The 16,607-nt window shown below is 40.3% G+C and overlaps 1 protein-coding gene across 1 annotated transcript in view; it reads right to left on the bottom strand.

The window, feature by feature from the left end:
* vwa5b2 (von Willebrand factor A domain containing 5B2) overlaps positions 1–14,450 on the bottom strand; it is a 35,345-nt gene extending 20,895 nt beyond the window's left edge. Inside the window, exons 1-9 of the mRNA XM_072668366.1 lie at positions 14,312–14,450; positions 12,074–12,289; positions 11,152–11,377; positions 10,842–10,999; positions 8,302–8,433; positions 6,849–6,973; positions 5,096–5,272; positions 4,825–4,935; positions 2,445–2,647 (exon numbers count right to left, since the gene is read on the bottom strand). Of these exons, the coding sequence (XP_072524467.1) occupies positions 2,445–2,647; positions 4,825–4,935; positions 5,096–5,272; positions 6,849–6,973; positions 8,302–8,433; positions 10,842–10,999; positions 11,152–11,377; positions 12,074–12,289; positions 14,312–14,450 (1,487 nt within the window). The remainder of the gene's footprint in view (positions 1–2,444; positions 2,648–4,824; positions 4,936–5,095; positions 5,273–6,848; positions 6,974–8,301; positions 8,434–10,841; positions 11,000–11,151; positions 11,378–12,073; positions 12,290–14,311) is intronic.
* Positions 14,451–16,607: the final 2,157 nt, after the last annotated feature.

The raw sequence follows: 16,607 nt of genomic DNA, 5'->3' as shown, positions 1-16,607 counted from the left end.
AAAAATCGATTTAACATGATTCCACATCGAATCATGTTAATTCGATTTTTCGCTGAACTATTCCTTTAAACTCTCTATGCAGTCAATCAGCCTAGATGTGTGTGATATCTAATATGTGCTTCTTTAGTTTACAAAGGCAGCGACTAAGCTAACATAGGTAACAGAACATGGACCAAGACTGTCACCAATCTTACCTCAGCAAATACATGCCCAGATTTTATTCAAAAAATCTATCTTTATTTAATATTGTTAAATAAATCGGCATGGATTTTCCTCACTTGTACTTGTTTTTAATACACTAAAGTAGGTCATAGTGTGTTCTAGCTCATGGAGATCTAAATGAAGACCTGGATGAATTGTGGGCGAGTTGAGAGATGTTTTTGAGCAGGAATTTACCAAGATGAGCTTGTTGACTTTCTACGGTCAGTGTTTTATCTCCTGTTCTAAACTAAAGAACCCTACTTCACATCCCAAACATGTGGGATGACAAATTATGTTTATTTGATTTTTCACAGAACGATTCCTTTAATTTGACCATACTATCATGTATGTTAGATCACATGGCAACATAAAATCCCACTGGACTGAGAGAGAGGGAGTGTTTAGTATTCCTCTAGGAACAATCAGAGCCATTTCACTAATTGAATGTCTGAGAAAAGTGGTAGCCGGAGAACGCACACACTGTTTGGAATTCATCTCAGGTCTGTCTGGGTCGTAGGCTCTTAAATGTCCAGAGTGCATATCAATAACGGGAGTGTGTGTGTGTGTGTGTGTGAGGGGCGGGCGAGGGTGGGGTTTGTTATGAGAGTGAGCAGCACATCTAGAGCGAAGCGTGCTTTCCCGAAAATGTCACAGCATAAACGATCATTGGCATTGTAAGGCAGCACACCAAATGTCATCTACAATGCTTACTCAAAGAGTTACGATGTTAAGTGAGATGATTTTGGGAAAAATAGATGGGTAGGCTTTCCGCTTTTATTATATGATATTATTATTATTATTATTGATGCTTTTGTTGCATAGAGCTTTGGAAATACACAGATATTTCAGCACTCTGCTGTATCTTCACATAGAGTTTTGGAGATACTGCTAAAAAACAGGCTTATATGATAAGTGATAATGTAGTCATCCTGGCCACAAATATAAAGCTTGATTACTTCATTTCAAAAAGAAAAAACAGGCAAGCCTAGCTTTGCATGACCACCTTTGGGAGTTTAGAGCCAGAATATGTGCTCTTTATGTTGTGGCGATATGGCTTTATCGCCACATCATAAAGGTTTTATGTACATTTCATGTGAACCTGAGAGTCTTAATATGTAGACCATATATTTAGTAGTTTTTAGATGTGTAGGGCCCAAGACCCCATGAACATGGCTTAAGATTGTGTCCTTTACAATAATATTTAAAGCAAGGGACACAACCTTAGCTCACCCAAGAATACATTTCCTCTTTACAGCACATATAATTGTAAGCTTTATGGCAAAAAAAGTTCTCAGACCATCAGTACAAGAAAATGTCTCTTCTAGGCAAACTAGAGGCAGCCCATGCGCATTTCAACATAGTCAGTCAGTCAGTCAGTGAGCCAGTCAGTGAGTGCCACTTGGCAGTATGGCAAAATTCTAAATTTACCTACTTGATAAAGCGGCAATGATTATTCAGCAGTTGGCATTAGGATTATACATTTTTGATGTCTCTTACAGGAAGAAATATTTTTCTCCATCCAATTTCATTGCCAATTCCCACTTAATACCTAAGACTCCCTCTGCCACATGGTGGCACCAGCTCTTGGATGTTCCAAGTTTGCATCTCCAAGACACGTTAAGCCAGCAACCTCATTTTTTGCCACTAATGCATCATCAGACAGCTGAACACGCTTGTTGAAGAATTGCCAATTCTGTTGCATCAGCTAACAGCCACCTGCCCTGACTAGCGTCCAGCAAGTAAAGAGGGAGAGTTACCCTCCCTACCCAGTGCCCGTGGCTAGTTACTCTCTCTGTGACTCCCGACCACAGATGGCTATGGCAGCACCAAAATCTCCTGATGATTGGACCAACACTTAGACAGCTGCACCACTCAGGAGCCCTCTTCATCTACTTAACAATTACGCATTTTGGAAACTTTGAAAGACCATGCAGGTTATTTTTTGCCCAGATACTCCATTATACATTATGTGTCTTTTTTATTTGCTTTTTTTTAGCTAATACAATTAATAGCCACAGCCCTACACAGACCACAATGCTTATATAAAGCAAATTATTGACCTAGTATTATGTCTGAATGGCTCAAATTGCATTTGTTTTCCAGAAGCATATATTTACTCACTACTGAAGGTGAGTACTAGATGTTAATAAAATTGTACATATTTACCTGACAGTAAATATTTTGCATGTCCTTAGGTAATGTACCAGGCAGACCAGGTGTGTACCAGGTGTTTTAATGTTTACCTGCTGTTACAGGTGTTCCTCCTAACCAGCTCCAGCGTTCGGCCGACGCTACCTGATGAGCCATCAGTCAGGATAAAGAGCTGCCGAGGGCAGCTGCGATGGACTGGCTGCCGATATACCCAGGACAGCGCCCCCAACAGGTTGCTGCCACTTATATCCACACGCAGCTTGTGAATATAATCTAATACATGGGCCAAAGTGCTCTTTTGGAGAGACAGAATGAGAAAGAAAAAGAGTTTAGATACAGTATAATCATTGGAGACTCATTTGACTGCAAGGTGCAAAACAAGCCCAAATCATTACCCCTTCACCACAGTGCTTGACAGTTGGTATGAAGCGTTTGTGATAATATGCTGTGTTTGATTTATGCCCACAGGACCACTGCAGAGCATGTATTATTTGGGTGGCGGGACATTCTCAGTACTGCAGTGAGATTGATGTGGTGGTGTGTTAATGTGTGGATCAGACACAGCAGTGCTGCTGCAGTTTTTAAACACCTCAGCATCACTGCTGGACTGAGAATAGTCAACCAATTCTCCAATAGTCCACCAACCAGTGTCCTGTGGGCAGCATCCTGTGACCACTGATGAGGTAATAGAAGATAACATTAATGTGAAATAGGAATTTAAAGGCATTTCTATTGGTCTATACATCCAGAAGTATTCACACAGTGTGCAGAACAGCTACAGGGTTCAAACAATGTAAAAAAAAATAAAAACAAGATGTTTTTCATTGGACAGCAGCGATATACAGTTGGGTTCAACCGTTTACATACACTCATCATGGACATGAACATAATGGCATTATTGGGCTTTCAGGGACTGTATTTTTTACGGCATCAGCTCTAAGCCAACAGATAAGCAAGAAGTTCCTCATATAAAATCTTAGATCAAGCTTATTAGCTGCAAAACTGTATTGTGTTTGTTTCACGTGTGTTGAGTAAGAAGGCTTTGGAGGTTTGGCTTGACCGATGCATTATGTAAAATGCGAGGCAGGTCACCATATGGCTGCATGTGTGTTTTTATCCAGTGTTTGTTATGGAAGACCCTGGAGCAGCTAAAACCTGATACTGCACTGCCATGGAAACCTGCAGTGCTGACCAGGACACGGATTGTTATCAGCATGTGAGGTAGCTTGAAGGTAAACAAACCCCATTACACACACACACACACACACACACACACACACACACACACACATCATAAAGCTTGGTAATCCTTTCAGAGTAATTGTACATAATAAGGCTTCTGAGTCAATAAAGCCAATCTGCTCCCACAAAATGTAGTTCCAATGACAATCTAATAAACACACCTGGATCTAATAATCAGGTGCTTCAAGAGATCTTGATTAACTGAATCAGGTGCATTAGACTGAAGCCTTAGACTAATCTCTGTGGTTGGGCTTAAATCACAGGGCTGAACAGATTCCATACAGAGCAGTAGATCCACTGAAAAGGTACTTGATCCAACAGCTTACTTTATATGTCTGGGTGATCAGGTTATTATATCAGAGTCTGGGTTTGTATTAATAATACAGCCACACATTTAAAAAAAGATGTGCTCCTAATAAATACTGAAGTAAAATCACTTAGTTATTTATTGATTTATATTGGAACACCCTAATAACCACCTAGCACCTTACAGCAATCAAGTGGGACACCATAGCAACCACCTAGCAACACCATAACAACCACCTGTGACACCATAGGAACCACCAAGCAACTCCATAGTAAACACCTAGCAACTCCACAGCAACAACCTGAGACACCATATTAACTACCTGGGACACCATAGCAACCACCTTCCAACACCATAGCAACCACCTGGGATACCACCTTAATATTTAAGATTAGTAAGTAAAATTGTCTGTCAGTCACAGCAGTCACACACACTGGATTGATATCTGTTTTTGCTGTTTGTTGATTACTGATGTGAAATCACTTTGTGATTTGGGTTTCTGTAGCGTGTATGTATGTATTAGCATTAGCATTAGCTTCCTCTAGGTTCTGAATGCGTTCTCGTGCCAGTTAAACAAAGTGTTTTAGTTTATGTAGTATAGTAGTATTTGTATATATAATAATGTCTGTCAGTGGAGCTTCGAGGACACCAGATGGTGCTCTGAATGGCACCTGGAACGCTTTTCTGAAAGGCCTTGTTAGCCCCTAAAAGCTGTGTTCAGCGGCCACTTTCACAATTTTTTCAAACATATTTTTCACAAATTAATTCATGCCCAAGCATTCAGGGTGTAACGATTCATTCAATTTTCAGCAACAAAATAAATTCCAGATAGAATTTAGACTATGAACAACATACGCTCAGTAGGGTATGTCTAAGTACAGACCCTTTCAGTTGTAGTGTGTAGAGAAGATGGTAGCACTCACATCAGTGCAGGGTTTGCTGCAGGCAAAGAGAGGTTTTACAGTGGAGCCAAAGCCAACAATGTTCAGCATGGTACCGTGAGGGAGGCTCTTAATGGCCAACAGCATCCCTTCCTGTTTAAAAAAGGATCGAAACGGAAGGGAATTGATAGAGATGAGAGAAAAGGACAAGAGAATGGAGGTCAAGAGGTGATTATAAAAGTGAACCCATAGACTTTGTAGGTATTTTATATTTTTTTACATGTATTTTTTCTCACTTATGTGTATTGTATACCTTGATCTTGTCGATGCTGCGCTGGGTGACACTTGCGCTGCGGTCGATGAGGAATAAGAGTTCTCTGCTGGCCTGCTGCAGTTCCAGAGGCTCAGACGAGAGGTCAGGACAGAAGTTCAGCATCAGCACCGGGTTGCACTGCACATCTTTATGATATCGTTTCCTCACAAACTCCAGCTGAAAATGACAGACGCAAGTCTCAACTGCTAGGAATCTATTCTATTGGTGTCATTCAGAATTGCATTTCAAAATATACTGAATACATACACGTGAAAACAGCATTGCAGTAAAGCCAATAAAATAAGTACAGCAAGTATTTTTAGATTTTTAAATTTTAAAACAAATACTGAAAATGCATCAATCTTTTGGCATGAAAATATTGCATAATATTATTATGATCAGTTATAATGATGCATTTGTATGTATTTTAGTGTTTAAGAGAAATTCCACTGGTAGGGACATAATTCAGTCACAATACCCAAACATTCAGGGTGTAACGATTAATTAAATTTTCAGTAAATATTGGTTGAATCCCCCTTTAACTCTAGAACATGCTTAATAGGATTGACAAGACTCAAATAGGCCTGTCATGATAATTAAGTTCAACACTATTCTGTTCTCTCATCTGTTCGCTGTCAAGCTGTTGTCGTGTAGGAAAAGTGACCAAAGACTGTAATTCCAGCCAGAAAGTTTGAAAGAGTGAGTCTAAATGGACTTCTAAAAGGTTTCAAAGTCACACTCCACAGTTCCAGTGTGGGAACATTTTGGCTTTAAGCCGAAAGAGCAAGGAGAGCCCACTAAAGTGAACGAGCCTGTGTGTCTACTTTATTTAAAAAGAGTGGTTTTGTCTTATTAATGTTTATTTAACCAAAGGGTGTAACTGCATTATTATGCTTTTATATTCTCATATCTCATATTATTGTGACAAGCCTTGACTTAAGATACCTTTAAAACTAACTAACTAATAAAAATTATTTAGGGAAATAAAGTATAAAGAGGAATATACAATGTCTTGCAAATATGCAACCCCTTAAATCATCAGGTTATTCTGAATTACAAATGACACTTAAAAGGCTGACCCACTAACTGAGTAATTTGAATTGATTTTAAAGAAATATTCAATGACAAATACAAACTAATGAAAAATTACAAACAGAAAAATGCTGTTTGCATATTTCTTGTGGAAGGTCTAGTGTTGCTGCATCGTATCACCCTGGCACTGAGTAGACAAGGCTGTCCCTGAAAAAAATACTCAGAACAAAAAGCCAGACAGAGTCTGACCCACCTAAAATGTGATATAAGGCTTTGTGGTGAGACACAAATAGAGCTTTTTGGCCAACATTCAAAATGCCATCTGCAAAACTAACACCTCAACAAATGTCATATCAACAGTGATGTATGGTGGTGGCAGCATCATGCTGTGGGAATGCTTCTCTTTAGCAAGGACTGGGCATTTTGTTAAAACCAAAGAACAGACGAATGAAACTGTGTAAGTACCGTTTGAGAAGACCACTTTTAAAGGACCACTGTAAACTGGATAGGCCACATACTTATTCCTAAACATCAGTGTGTTGTACAACTGAACTGTTTTCAACCATAAGCCATGTAGTATTACCAAATTGAACCCTGAAACTAAGTTGCATTTTAAAATGATTGAAAACGAGAGCTAAAATTCATATACAGTAATAGGAAATGGCTTTAACTTCAGAAGTGAAAGCAGTAACAACACAAGTTTTCATTTATGTAAGCTTACTTTCTTCTCGGGGTCTGCCTCCTTGCGGCCACAGCGAATAAAATCGCGTCGGGCACTGATCTGCTGCTCGTACTGACTGAAGCTTAGTCGGCCCCTCTCCAGGATAACTAACGGGCTGTGAGGCTCTGTGAACAACAGTCAACAACGCATTTGAAATTTGATTTCATTTTAAAATCCCACCCACTAGCAAGGACTCCTATCACACAATGCTACCAGAGCAGGGAGGGTGAAAGCTAGCATGTTGCTTCCTCTGAATCACATGAAGCCAGTCACTGTATCTTTTTGAGCTGCCAGAAACACAACGCCATTGGACAGCTGAATGTGGTGAGGTGGAGGAAGGGCCAGCCAATTGTGGCCGTTTGTGGGCCAATTGTTCTTTATGAGACTTCCAGCTATAGATAGCTGTGGCATCACCGGACATCGGGAACTCTCCAGTGATAGGGCCAATGCTTAGACAGCTCTGCCACTCAGAAGCCCATTTTTATTTGCTTTTAATTTCAAGAAATGCACATTAATACAACAATAATATAAATAAAACCACAATAATAAACCATGTAGTATCAATTGAAAACTTACAAGGTACAAATTAGCAACATATTTACATTATATACAATATGTCCAAAAGTATCTAGACACCCCATCTAATGAATTCAGCTATTTTTAAGGTTAACTAATTGCTGATACAGGCTTTTAGTTGCCCACACACCGTGATATATCTAATTTCCATAGGGAAGCATTGCAAGTAGAATGAGACACAATGGAGTAGTCACACATTGTCCTAAATTCACTGGGTTGTGGACAAGTGTGGACATGTATACAGTGATGGAGCTCCTTTGAGATGAGTTGACACTGTGTATGTAATCCAGAATCTCCAAAAGATCCAGAAGATCCAGAACCATTTATTCAACATCAGTGCCTGGTCTCCCTAATGCTTTTGTGACTGAATGCAATCAAATTCACACTGTAATGTTTAAACATCTGGTGTAAAGGCTCTTTGGCAGTATTCACAAAAACCGGTTAAAATCTAGGATGAGGGCCAGATGTATATGTTGGCTATGGTAAATCGGTCGACATATAGACTCCAAGGTTTGTATGCTGCCATGTTTTGTCAATATACAAAAGATACACTTGGCCTCCTTTATTGTTGGATGCTCCTTCAGAGCACTGTTGTGATTAATACAGGGTTTTTTGTACCTGACCTCACTGACAATCATGTGGTTGAATGCAGTCAAATCCTCTAGTGTAAAGTCCCTTTTAATAATCTTGAGGTCAGGAGAAATGTTGGATATGTGGGTGTCTAGAACTTTTTTTCATGAATATAAACAAAAATAAATTATTATTATTGTTGTTATTGTACTGTAATATATTAGTTAATGAAAATACAATAAATGCCCCCCCCACCAGCTCTAAAGCATCTGTAGCTCAGCCAGACAAACCCAGCTAGTGTTCTCACCACTCAGGTGCAGTATGATCTCCAGGTGCCGGTCATATGGGTGATCCTCTGCCAAAGTAATGTAGGTGGCAGAAGCTGACTGAGCGCTGGGGTCTGCATCTGCACGTAGTGCATGGGTCGGGCTCTCTAGACCTGAGGAGTTAAGGAACGCAGGTTGGGTCAGTGACAGATGAGAGAGAACAGACAGGTGGGATGAACAAAGACCAGACAAAGACCAGGACTTCTGGAACTCCTAAAAAAGTTAACAGAAGCCACATAAGCAAGTTTTAAACATCTTAATATCTCTACAGTTTGAAGCAAGTGTGTGGCGATTTAGCTAGGCGGTTTGCACAATGCTATATGGGATGGTGAGGTATAAGCTTCCATTATCTTTTGTAATTCCCCACTGACAGTGTGTTTTACATAGGGCCTCTCTCTCTCAGCATGTGGTGACCACAGTGAGATTTAAGACTCTCATTCACCTTACTCTTAGCTGCTGGAACTCTGACAAAAACACGGACGTACAAACAACCCAAATGCTCACTCACACATAAAGACATACACTTGCATTATTATCTTTACCTTTCATAGTTTTTCAAATTAAAAGCTATATGGTACCCAAAACTGCATTTCCTCAATTCCCCAGTGTCCCCCTCCGACAATGGTGGACTGTTCTGTTCTATCATTGTGGGAACGTGACTCAGCGACACTGTAGGGACATTGCATGAGCTGAATGCTGATGTATATCCTAACCCTGCCAAGTATTATGTTAACTAAATTACATTTGTGACAGGCAGCAGTCACATGACTCCAGCAGCCACAATCCCTGGTCTCTCCTTGCACCTACAGAGAAGAAAGCTTAAGCTTATACGACAGAATACTTAAGGCATAAAACACCCCACAGCTGCCCTAATTTCACACATCATCAGTGTCTCTTGTGTTACGAATGAGTTTTTGTTTTACTCAAACAGAACAAGTCATTGCACTAAAAGTATGCAATAATTTATGATCAGTTTAATTATTTTTATTTGTTTTATCACATCACATTTTGAGTTTTTGCTGTGGTCCAGCTGGAGTATTTACATATGTGTGTACAGTATGTCTGTATGTAAATATTTATATCAGACCACTGCTACAATTAAAATGTTAAGCTAGATAAAACTGTTCTATGCAGGCTTTAAAATGCATTAATGTGGAGTTGGTCCCCCCTCTGCAGCTCTAAGTGGAGTTATGACATAAAGAAATTTTAGGAGAAGGGTCATGCCCTGCACTCATCCTCCTGGCTAGGGTTGTTTTTTGTCAACAGCAGACAACAATACAAATAAATAAATGTATGGAAACAAACAGCTAATTACGGGAATTAATGGGAATGGATGTGCATAAAATGGGAATATTCTAAGCTAAAGGTGAGAAAATATACTGAAGCATAATCTTGGCTACAATAATTAGATATGACCAAAACAGTTGAATAGAATAGCTGCTCCTCAGTCCCAGGCACATGGCACATTACCCAATAGACCACAGCCCATGCATTCACTGTTCTTTCCTCCATCACATGTACAGCATATTTCCAGATGATTTCAGATGAGGTAAGTTTTTGATGAGGTTCATATTTTTATTGACAGTAATAGCATTTAAACATTTAAGCAACTATTAAATCAGGGTGGAATCTCACAGTTGCTCGCTATCTGGTAAATAAGAATAACATGTATGAAATTTAATTTCAGACTAGTTTACCAAGGCTAGTAGGCTAACAAAATGTTAGCTTACCAAGGCTAGCATAGGCTAGCTACCTATATTTTTGCCTGAATGGGATTCTGTAACCAAGAATTAATACTTATTAATTATTCATTATTACTTATTAACATCAGATCAAATAAAATGTATTTCCCCATTAGCTTTTGTGAGTGTCACAAATCTGGACATATGCTGTACATGTGATGGAGGAATGGACAGTGCAGGGCTGTGGTCTCAATAGCCCTTCAGTGTGTAATGTGTCATGTGCCTGGGATTGAGGAGCAGTTTCCACCTTTATTTTAGAATTTTCCAGTTTTATTCTCAATAATCTTGATTAATCCCTGTTAATTCCCATGGTAAATTTCCCAAATTTAAAACTTAGAAATTTTCCAACCCTACTCCTGGCCCTCAAGAATTCAACATTCAATACTCAAGGCGTGGTCCGCATAAGCAAACAGCAGGTTTGGAACTGCAATTATTGAGTCTGCAGAGCGTTGGAGACTTTTATGCACTCCTCAGCAATTGGCAACCCCGCAGGCAGACTGCATGGCTAAGTGCTTGATTCTATACACCTGTGGCAATGGGATGCACTGCCATGAGTATCTGGAAAATGGCAGCTTCACAGGAGAAGGAAAAAATCCTCAATGGAAGTCAATGTAATGGAGCATTTCTATTGGTTAATTCATCATATTTATCTTATGGACACGATGTACAGAACACATGCACATTATGTCAAAAAGTGAAAACTGTAAAAGTGGAGACACAAGGCTTTTGCGTGAAAGCTCACAACGTTCAGTATGAAAGCCTCAAAAGCTTAATATTACCTGCTAGTAGGCATGCTCCTCGAACCAGCAGCTGGAAGGTGAGCTCGTATGGGGCCAGATTGGTTGCAGGGTTGGAGAACAGAGCATGTGCACACTGCTCATTAACCTCCAGCAGCTTCTCCTGCTTAGCCGACACACCTCCAAAACACTTGGTCGCACTGGAGAAATGGGAGACAGAGACAGGCAGAAAGACAAAGGCCAATTTGAGTTGTGAGAACTGAATGTGAATGTTGTTTTATAAATCACATAAACTGCAGCATAAGGCTAAAGATAAATATATAAGGAAAGAAAGAAAGAAAGGCATTTATACTTAGTCTCCTCTGATCTTCCCCCACTGTCACTTTTGGTTGGTTGCATCCTGGCTCTGACTATGGGTGTGAGCACTGTAGGGTAGATCAGGTGGATGGCACCATTCTCTAACGTAGGGAGTTCCAGGGTGGTGCTAATGACCACTGACACCATCTCCAGAGGAGCGATGAGCCCTGTGCCTACGATAAACATGGTCCTCTCCAGATCCTCATCCAGCAGGAGATGACCTGATCACAGGCCACACAGGCACAAAGACGTCAAAGGAAAAATAAGATGCAATACTTACATTTCTCTTCAGTCAAGACTGTTAATGTATGTGAACTTGGCTGCAAAAACATTTCACCGTGGTTGTGATGCCACGATGTAGGACTTATTTATTTAGGACTAGCAGTATAGCATTGTGTTCAGGTTGACATGATGAGGAGGGAGGAAGTTTTAAACGAGACACTTCAGGGAGGCCAAACAGAAAAGAGGTCATTTACAATGGTCTTAAAGCAGCATTGGGTGGCATTTTGTTGTCCACTGACTGCAATAGGGAGAGTAGCACCTCTATTGTTGCCACTCTGGAATCAGCATGACAGAAACTGCACTATGCAAATTTGGTGAAATTGCAACTTTGTCAGGACTACACCAGCAAGAACTGCAAAACGCTGAAGAACCTGAATCATATTTGTGTAAAATCCTGCATAGTTTCTCTACCATGTTGGACCACATGATTTTATCTCTTTAGATACTGGTTCTGTTTCTCTCAGGCTGTGATCACTCTGCTGTGATCTGCCAATATACGAGTCTATGGGAGACTCTATTTATTTAAATGTGTGTGAACACACACCTGTGCTTCTTTCGTGCTTGTTTCAGCAATCTGTAAATACATGTGTGTGGAGTACAGGAGCACTGTGTGTGTGAGCCTGCATGCGTCTCACCGTTGGAGCACTGTATGTCCAGGTTGGTTCCCCCGCAGCAGTTCCACTCCCTGCTGTGGCCACAATGGTTGCTGAAGTTTGTCCCAGGGCAGCAGTCCAGACAGCAGTCCTCCAGCTTTCCCCGGCTCTGCAGCTCCACACTTAGCAGTCTGCTGGAGACCAGCGCCTCGAACCCCACCACAACTTCTTGCTCTCCCAGCGGGTACACGAATACCCCTAATACCCCACGTGGAGAAAGGAATGTTAGGTTTACAGTAAACTGTTAGTAGTAATCACGTCTGTTAGTAGGGTAAAACTTATCTATGGAGGTGCCCTAGAATGAATAATGAGAGTTTAGTACATATAAGTGACATATTGTGAGCCTAAAACACTGGCTAGTTCAAAAGAAGCCTAACAGTCGCATGTGAAAGCCGGGGAAAAAACTCCACATTGCGGAGAAGTCTTCTCAGTTAGCTAACAGCACACGGTGCCACGTGGACACTGAGAGGGCCCAGAGAGGACAGCAGCATATAGACTGGACAGCACAGTAAGACTGACTTGGGAATAACTACAAAATGTTTTTGTTAAAGTGTCAAAACCTATGCTAAGCTAGGCTATGCTGTGATCTGCCATGGTGCTGTAAACCAGCCAATAAAAGAGCCCATCATTGTTTTTTTATGAGCCCACCATAAAAGTAAACAAAGGCCATACCCCAACCAACGTCACATGTGCACTATTTATACATCAAAAAACTTAAAATACTCAAAATATGAATTCTATGGCACATTTAAAGTCTTAAACACAGAGCTTTAAACCTACCCTGAACATAATTTTTACCTTAAGCTCAACCCATCTTTTTTCTGATTTTGGGGAATGCCACTCAACCCACAACCCACAAGTTCCCAACAACCCAACAACTCCCCAAAACTCTGGCAATCAGTGTTGCCAACTCCACAGTAGGGAAAGTAGTTATTGGCTGTCCTAAAAGTCGCTAAAAATCGCTAAATGACGCCATCTTCTAATTTGCATAATTGTCCATTTACATATATTTGAAGATATAAAGGAATAACGTTGTGGGAGAGAAAAAAGTGAGTAAAAACTGTTAAAACTACAAATTAACTTGGAATAAATCAACTTCTGTTGATTCTTTTTTGCTTTCACTTCTCAAAATAACTTCATGACTTTACTGCTTTGTCTAGACCCACATTAAATAAATCATTTTTATAAGTAAATTATATAAATCAATTTTGTCCAGAGTTAAATGATAGCATATCACATTTAATCAAAATACTGTTATGTGAGTGAAACTGCTACTCTACGTTCAACCCTCCTCCTTTATCCGGGCTTGAGACCAGCAAAGTGACCTTATAAGAGGCGTAGTTTTTTTTTGTTCTCTTTCTTTTTTGTTTGTTTTGAGCTGAGTGAGTGACTGAGACTGTGTAAGATAAAAGCAGTAATTCATGTTTATATTTAAATGCCGCTCTGTAAATAGGGGGCGGGGTCAGCAGTGGATTTGGGCATGCACAGTTCATTTGCAGTGTGGACGTGGAGCGGTGTGGGTCTGCTCTGACTGTGAGACTGAGCACTGGGAGTGTTGTGGGACGGGGCTCAAGGCAGCACCCGCTGCTGAGGACAGTAACTGAAGAATATGTGTGTTCATCTCAGAGTCTCCAAAATTCTCCAATAACACCAGAAAAAGTTGCTAGATTTGTCGCTAGTCGCTTTAAAAAAAAAAAGTTGCTAGAGGGGTCTGAAAAGTCGCTAAATATAGCGACAAAGACGCTTAGTTAGCAACTCTTCTAGCAATGCTCCGTTATAAGTGTAAAGACTTAACACATGTCTGCTCTGATACATGCGAAGCCAGGCCCCGCCTCTTTTCAAACAACCGCCAACACAGCGTTCCCAGACAGCAGACAGGCTTAACGGAAAGTCCAGATCCCTAGTTCCACCACACAGCCAACATCACTTCAAGAGCTGCCCGAAGAGTGAAAATTAAAGCCAATTGTGCCCTCTTAAGACTCCAGCAGCTAATGGCAAAGCAGCATAGATTGGGATTAAAAAACAGCCCATAGTGAGAACTAGCCAGGTTAAAGTACAGCCTCTGTATAGAGGGATTAGTTTTAACATAAAGTTACAAACCCTTTACCAGTGAATCTTACTAGCCCCACAGGTTTTGCAGTTGGGGCATGGAAGTGTGACTCAGTGGCCTAAGAATAAATGTAGAAAACAGGTGTAGTTTCCTTGTCCAGGTTTGCTTACCTTCTACAGGTTCAGATTCAGTATTAGCATATGTCAAGTGGGCTGTGATTCCTAGTGAACAACCATTGGCACAGGAAGTGATGCGGGAGCTTTTCAGCAGCAGTGGAGCCCATGTGGCGCGGTTCCTTAAGCCTGGCATCCTCCCTATGCGCAAATACACACACACAACACATACAAACACACTTTACATGACGCATCGCTCTCATTTCAGGTGACAGATTTTGGGGGTACTGCACTCAAACAACATCATCTACCTATTTAGCTAGTTAGTGGTCACCGCCACCCCAATATCTCTTCAAGGCGAGTCACCATCACATCATTTTCTCCAATTACTGTTTGTTTTGTTTTTTTATCTGACTACCCCCCCCCCACACACACACACAAACCTCACATCACATCATGCTGCCGAGCAACCACAAGGCCAAGACAGTCTCAGCGACGATGTACATGTTGATCATTAACAGACTGGTCAACAGTACACACACAGTAATTCCCACCTGAACAACAAGGTTAGTAAGACACAATATATAAATACTGGTCATGTTATGAATGCATGGTAAATAAAACCTCAAATAAAACCCTTTATTCATAAATATGTTTTATCTGTATTCAGTTTACTAGCAGATTGTCAACTGACAATCTGCTAATGTGTTATTGTAAGTATACAACTCAAATGGAAGCTAACAGTAAATACATTTACTGTCAGTTTACTGTAAAGGCTTAAAGTGTATAGGAATTTAAGTGTGTATTTTTAAAGCAGCATTATGCGAGAATTTGTACTTCTTGCTCCTGGGCTCCCACTACAGTCGCTTTAAAACACTCTTAAGGGACATGCTTTGTGAGATACATAAAGTTGTGAGATACAGAACGGACACCTAAAGTGAAAGAAGAATATGGCCTTAAGTACTACAGTAATATTACAGGATATTACACAAAGAAACCGGCCCAGAGTAGCAACAATAGTGACGCTGTTGTCCCTATTATATGTCAATAGAGCTTCAGTATAAATTTGAAGCTGCCATTTAAAGGTAAAAATGCTACATAATTTCTGCTTTAATATCCAGTAAAAACAGAAAAAAAGAGAAAGCATATGTAATATGAAAATCACACAGAAACCTCAACAAATATAAATACAATATCAGATGTTTTCATTATTAATGCGACACCCTTTATTATTATTATTATTATTATTATTACTTATTATTTAGCTTTCATTCTTTTCAGGAAAGTCACTTTCCTGTTTTCCTGTTATTTATAGGCACAGTGACAATCGATGATTGCCTGTCAGAGGCCCTTAAAATCATCTTCCCCCAATACGGCACCCCTGGCTTCTCATTATTCAAATAACCCCAAACACATTTAGTGATGTTGAGGTCTGTACTGTGGGATGGTCAGTCTGTTCTTTTGGGAACACCAGCAGCTCCAGCTTATTAAATTTTCTTCTTTCTGGTCTGTTTTAATTTCTCTGTAAGAGCTTCTTGATCAACCCCACATTTTTTCAGACCCACAGTGCTGAGTCTCTTTCCCACAGTGGAAGGATGAACAAACATAACTATGGTTTTAGGTTTTCAGAACTGAAGTGAGAGTTTTTGAAACTTTTCCAGGTTATTCAGTATTTTCACTATTGTTCTAGTATGCATGTGCATGATTGCCTGTCCTGTGTTGTGTGTTTAGCTAAACGGAGAGATAGTAAAGCCAGTTGGTTAGTGTTAGCTCTTAGCCTAGCTCAGATACCCACACACTTCTCCAGCTTTTACTTCTTTGCATCTTTTGACTCCCCCTTCTGGAAAAGCAAAAAGCAGGGGGTCCCGAGGCCTGGTTCACACAGCATACAGGTTTCTGATAACTGAGCCTGGCAGTGATATGCTGCTTACCAGTGTTAAGTGTCAAGTGGCTCCTGCGTTTTACTATTTTTCCAGGTTTTCGCTAAAAGGCTCAAAAGACATGACTAGTGTAGGTCACCCTGGATAAGAGCATCTGCTAAATGCTAGAAATGTAAATGTTAATAAATGTAATGGGCTGGATTTTATGTACATTTGTGAGGTGTAAATATCGGAATTGGTCCAGTGTACAGCTGTCATGTCCCTTTCGATGTACTGAACTTGTTCTGCACGGTTGTTAGAAAACTCTTTGTTGTGTAAGGGGATTATAGATACTCTCCACAGTAGTAGAAATACCTCCTGAATGATGGAGATGAAGGTGAGCCATTTTGTCTGGAACGTAAGAAACTGAAGGGTGACTTTTGTGCAGTACTGTAGAAATAAATATGGGCACATGCATCAGACATCACACGGTC

This window comes from Salminus brasiliensis, chromosome 23, assembly GCF_030463535.1.
Source record: "Salminus brasiliensis chromosome 23, fSalBra1.hap2, whole genome shotgun sequence".
Taxonomy (NCBI): domain Eukaryota; kingdom Metazoa; phylum Chordata; class Actinopteri; order Characiformes; family Bryconidae; genus Salminus; species Salminus brasiliensis.
Note: the sequence above shows the minus strand (reverse complement) of the source record. Positions and strands in the feature narration are given on the sequence as shown.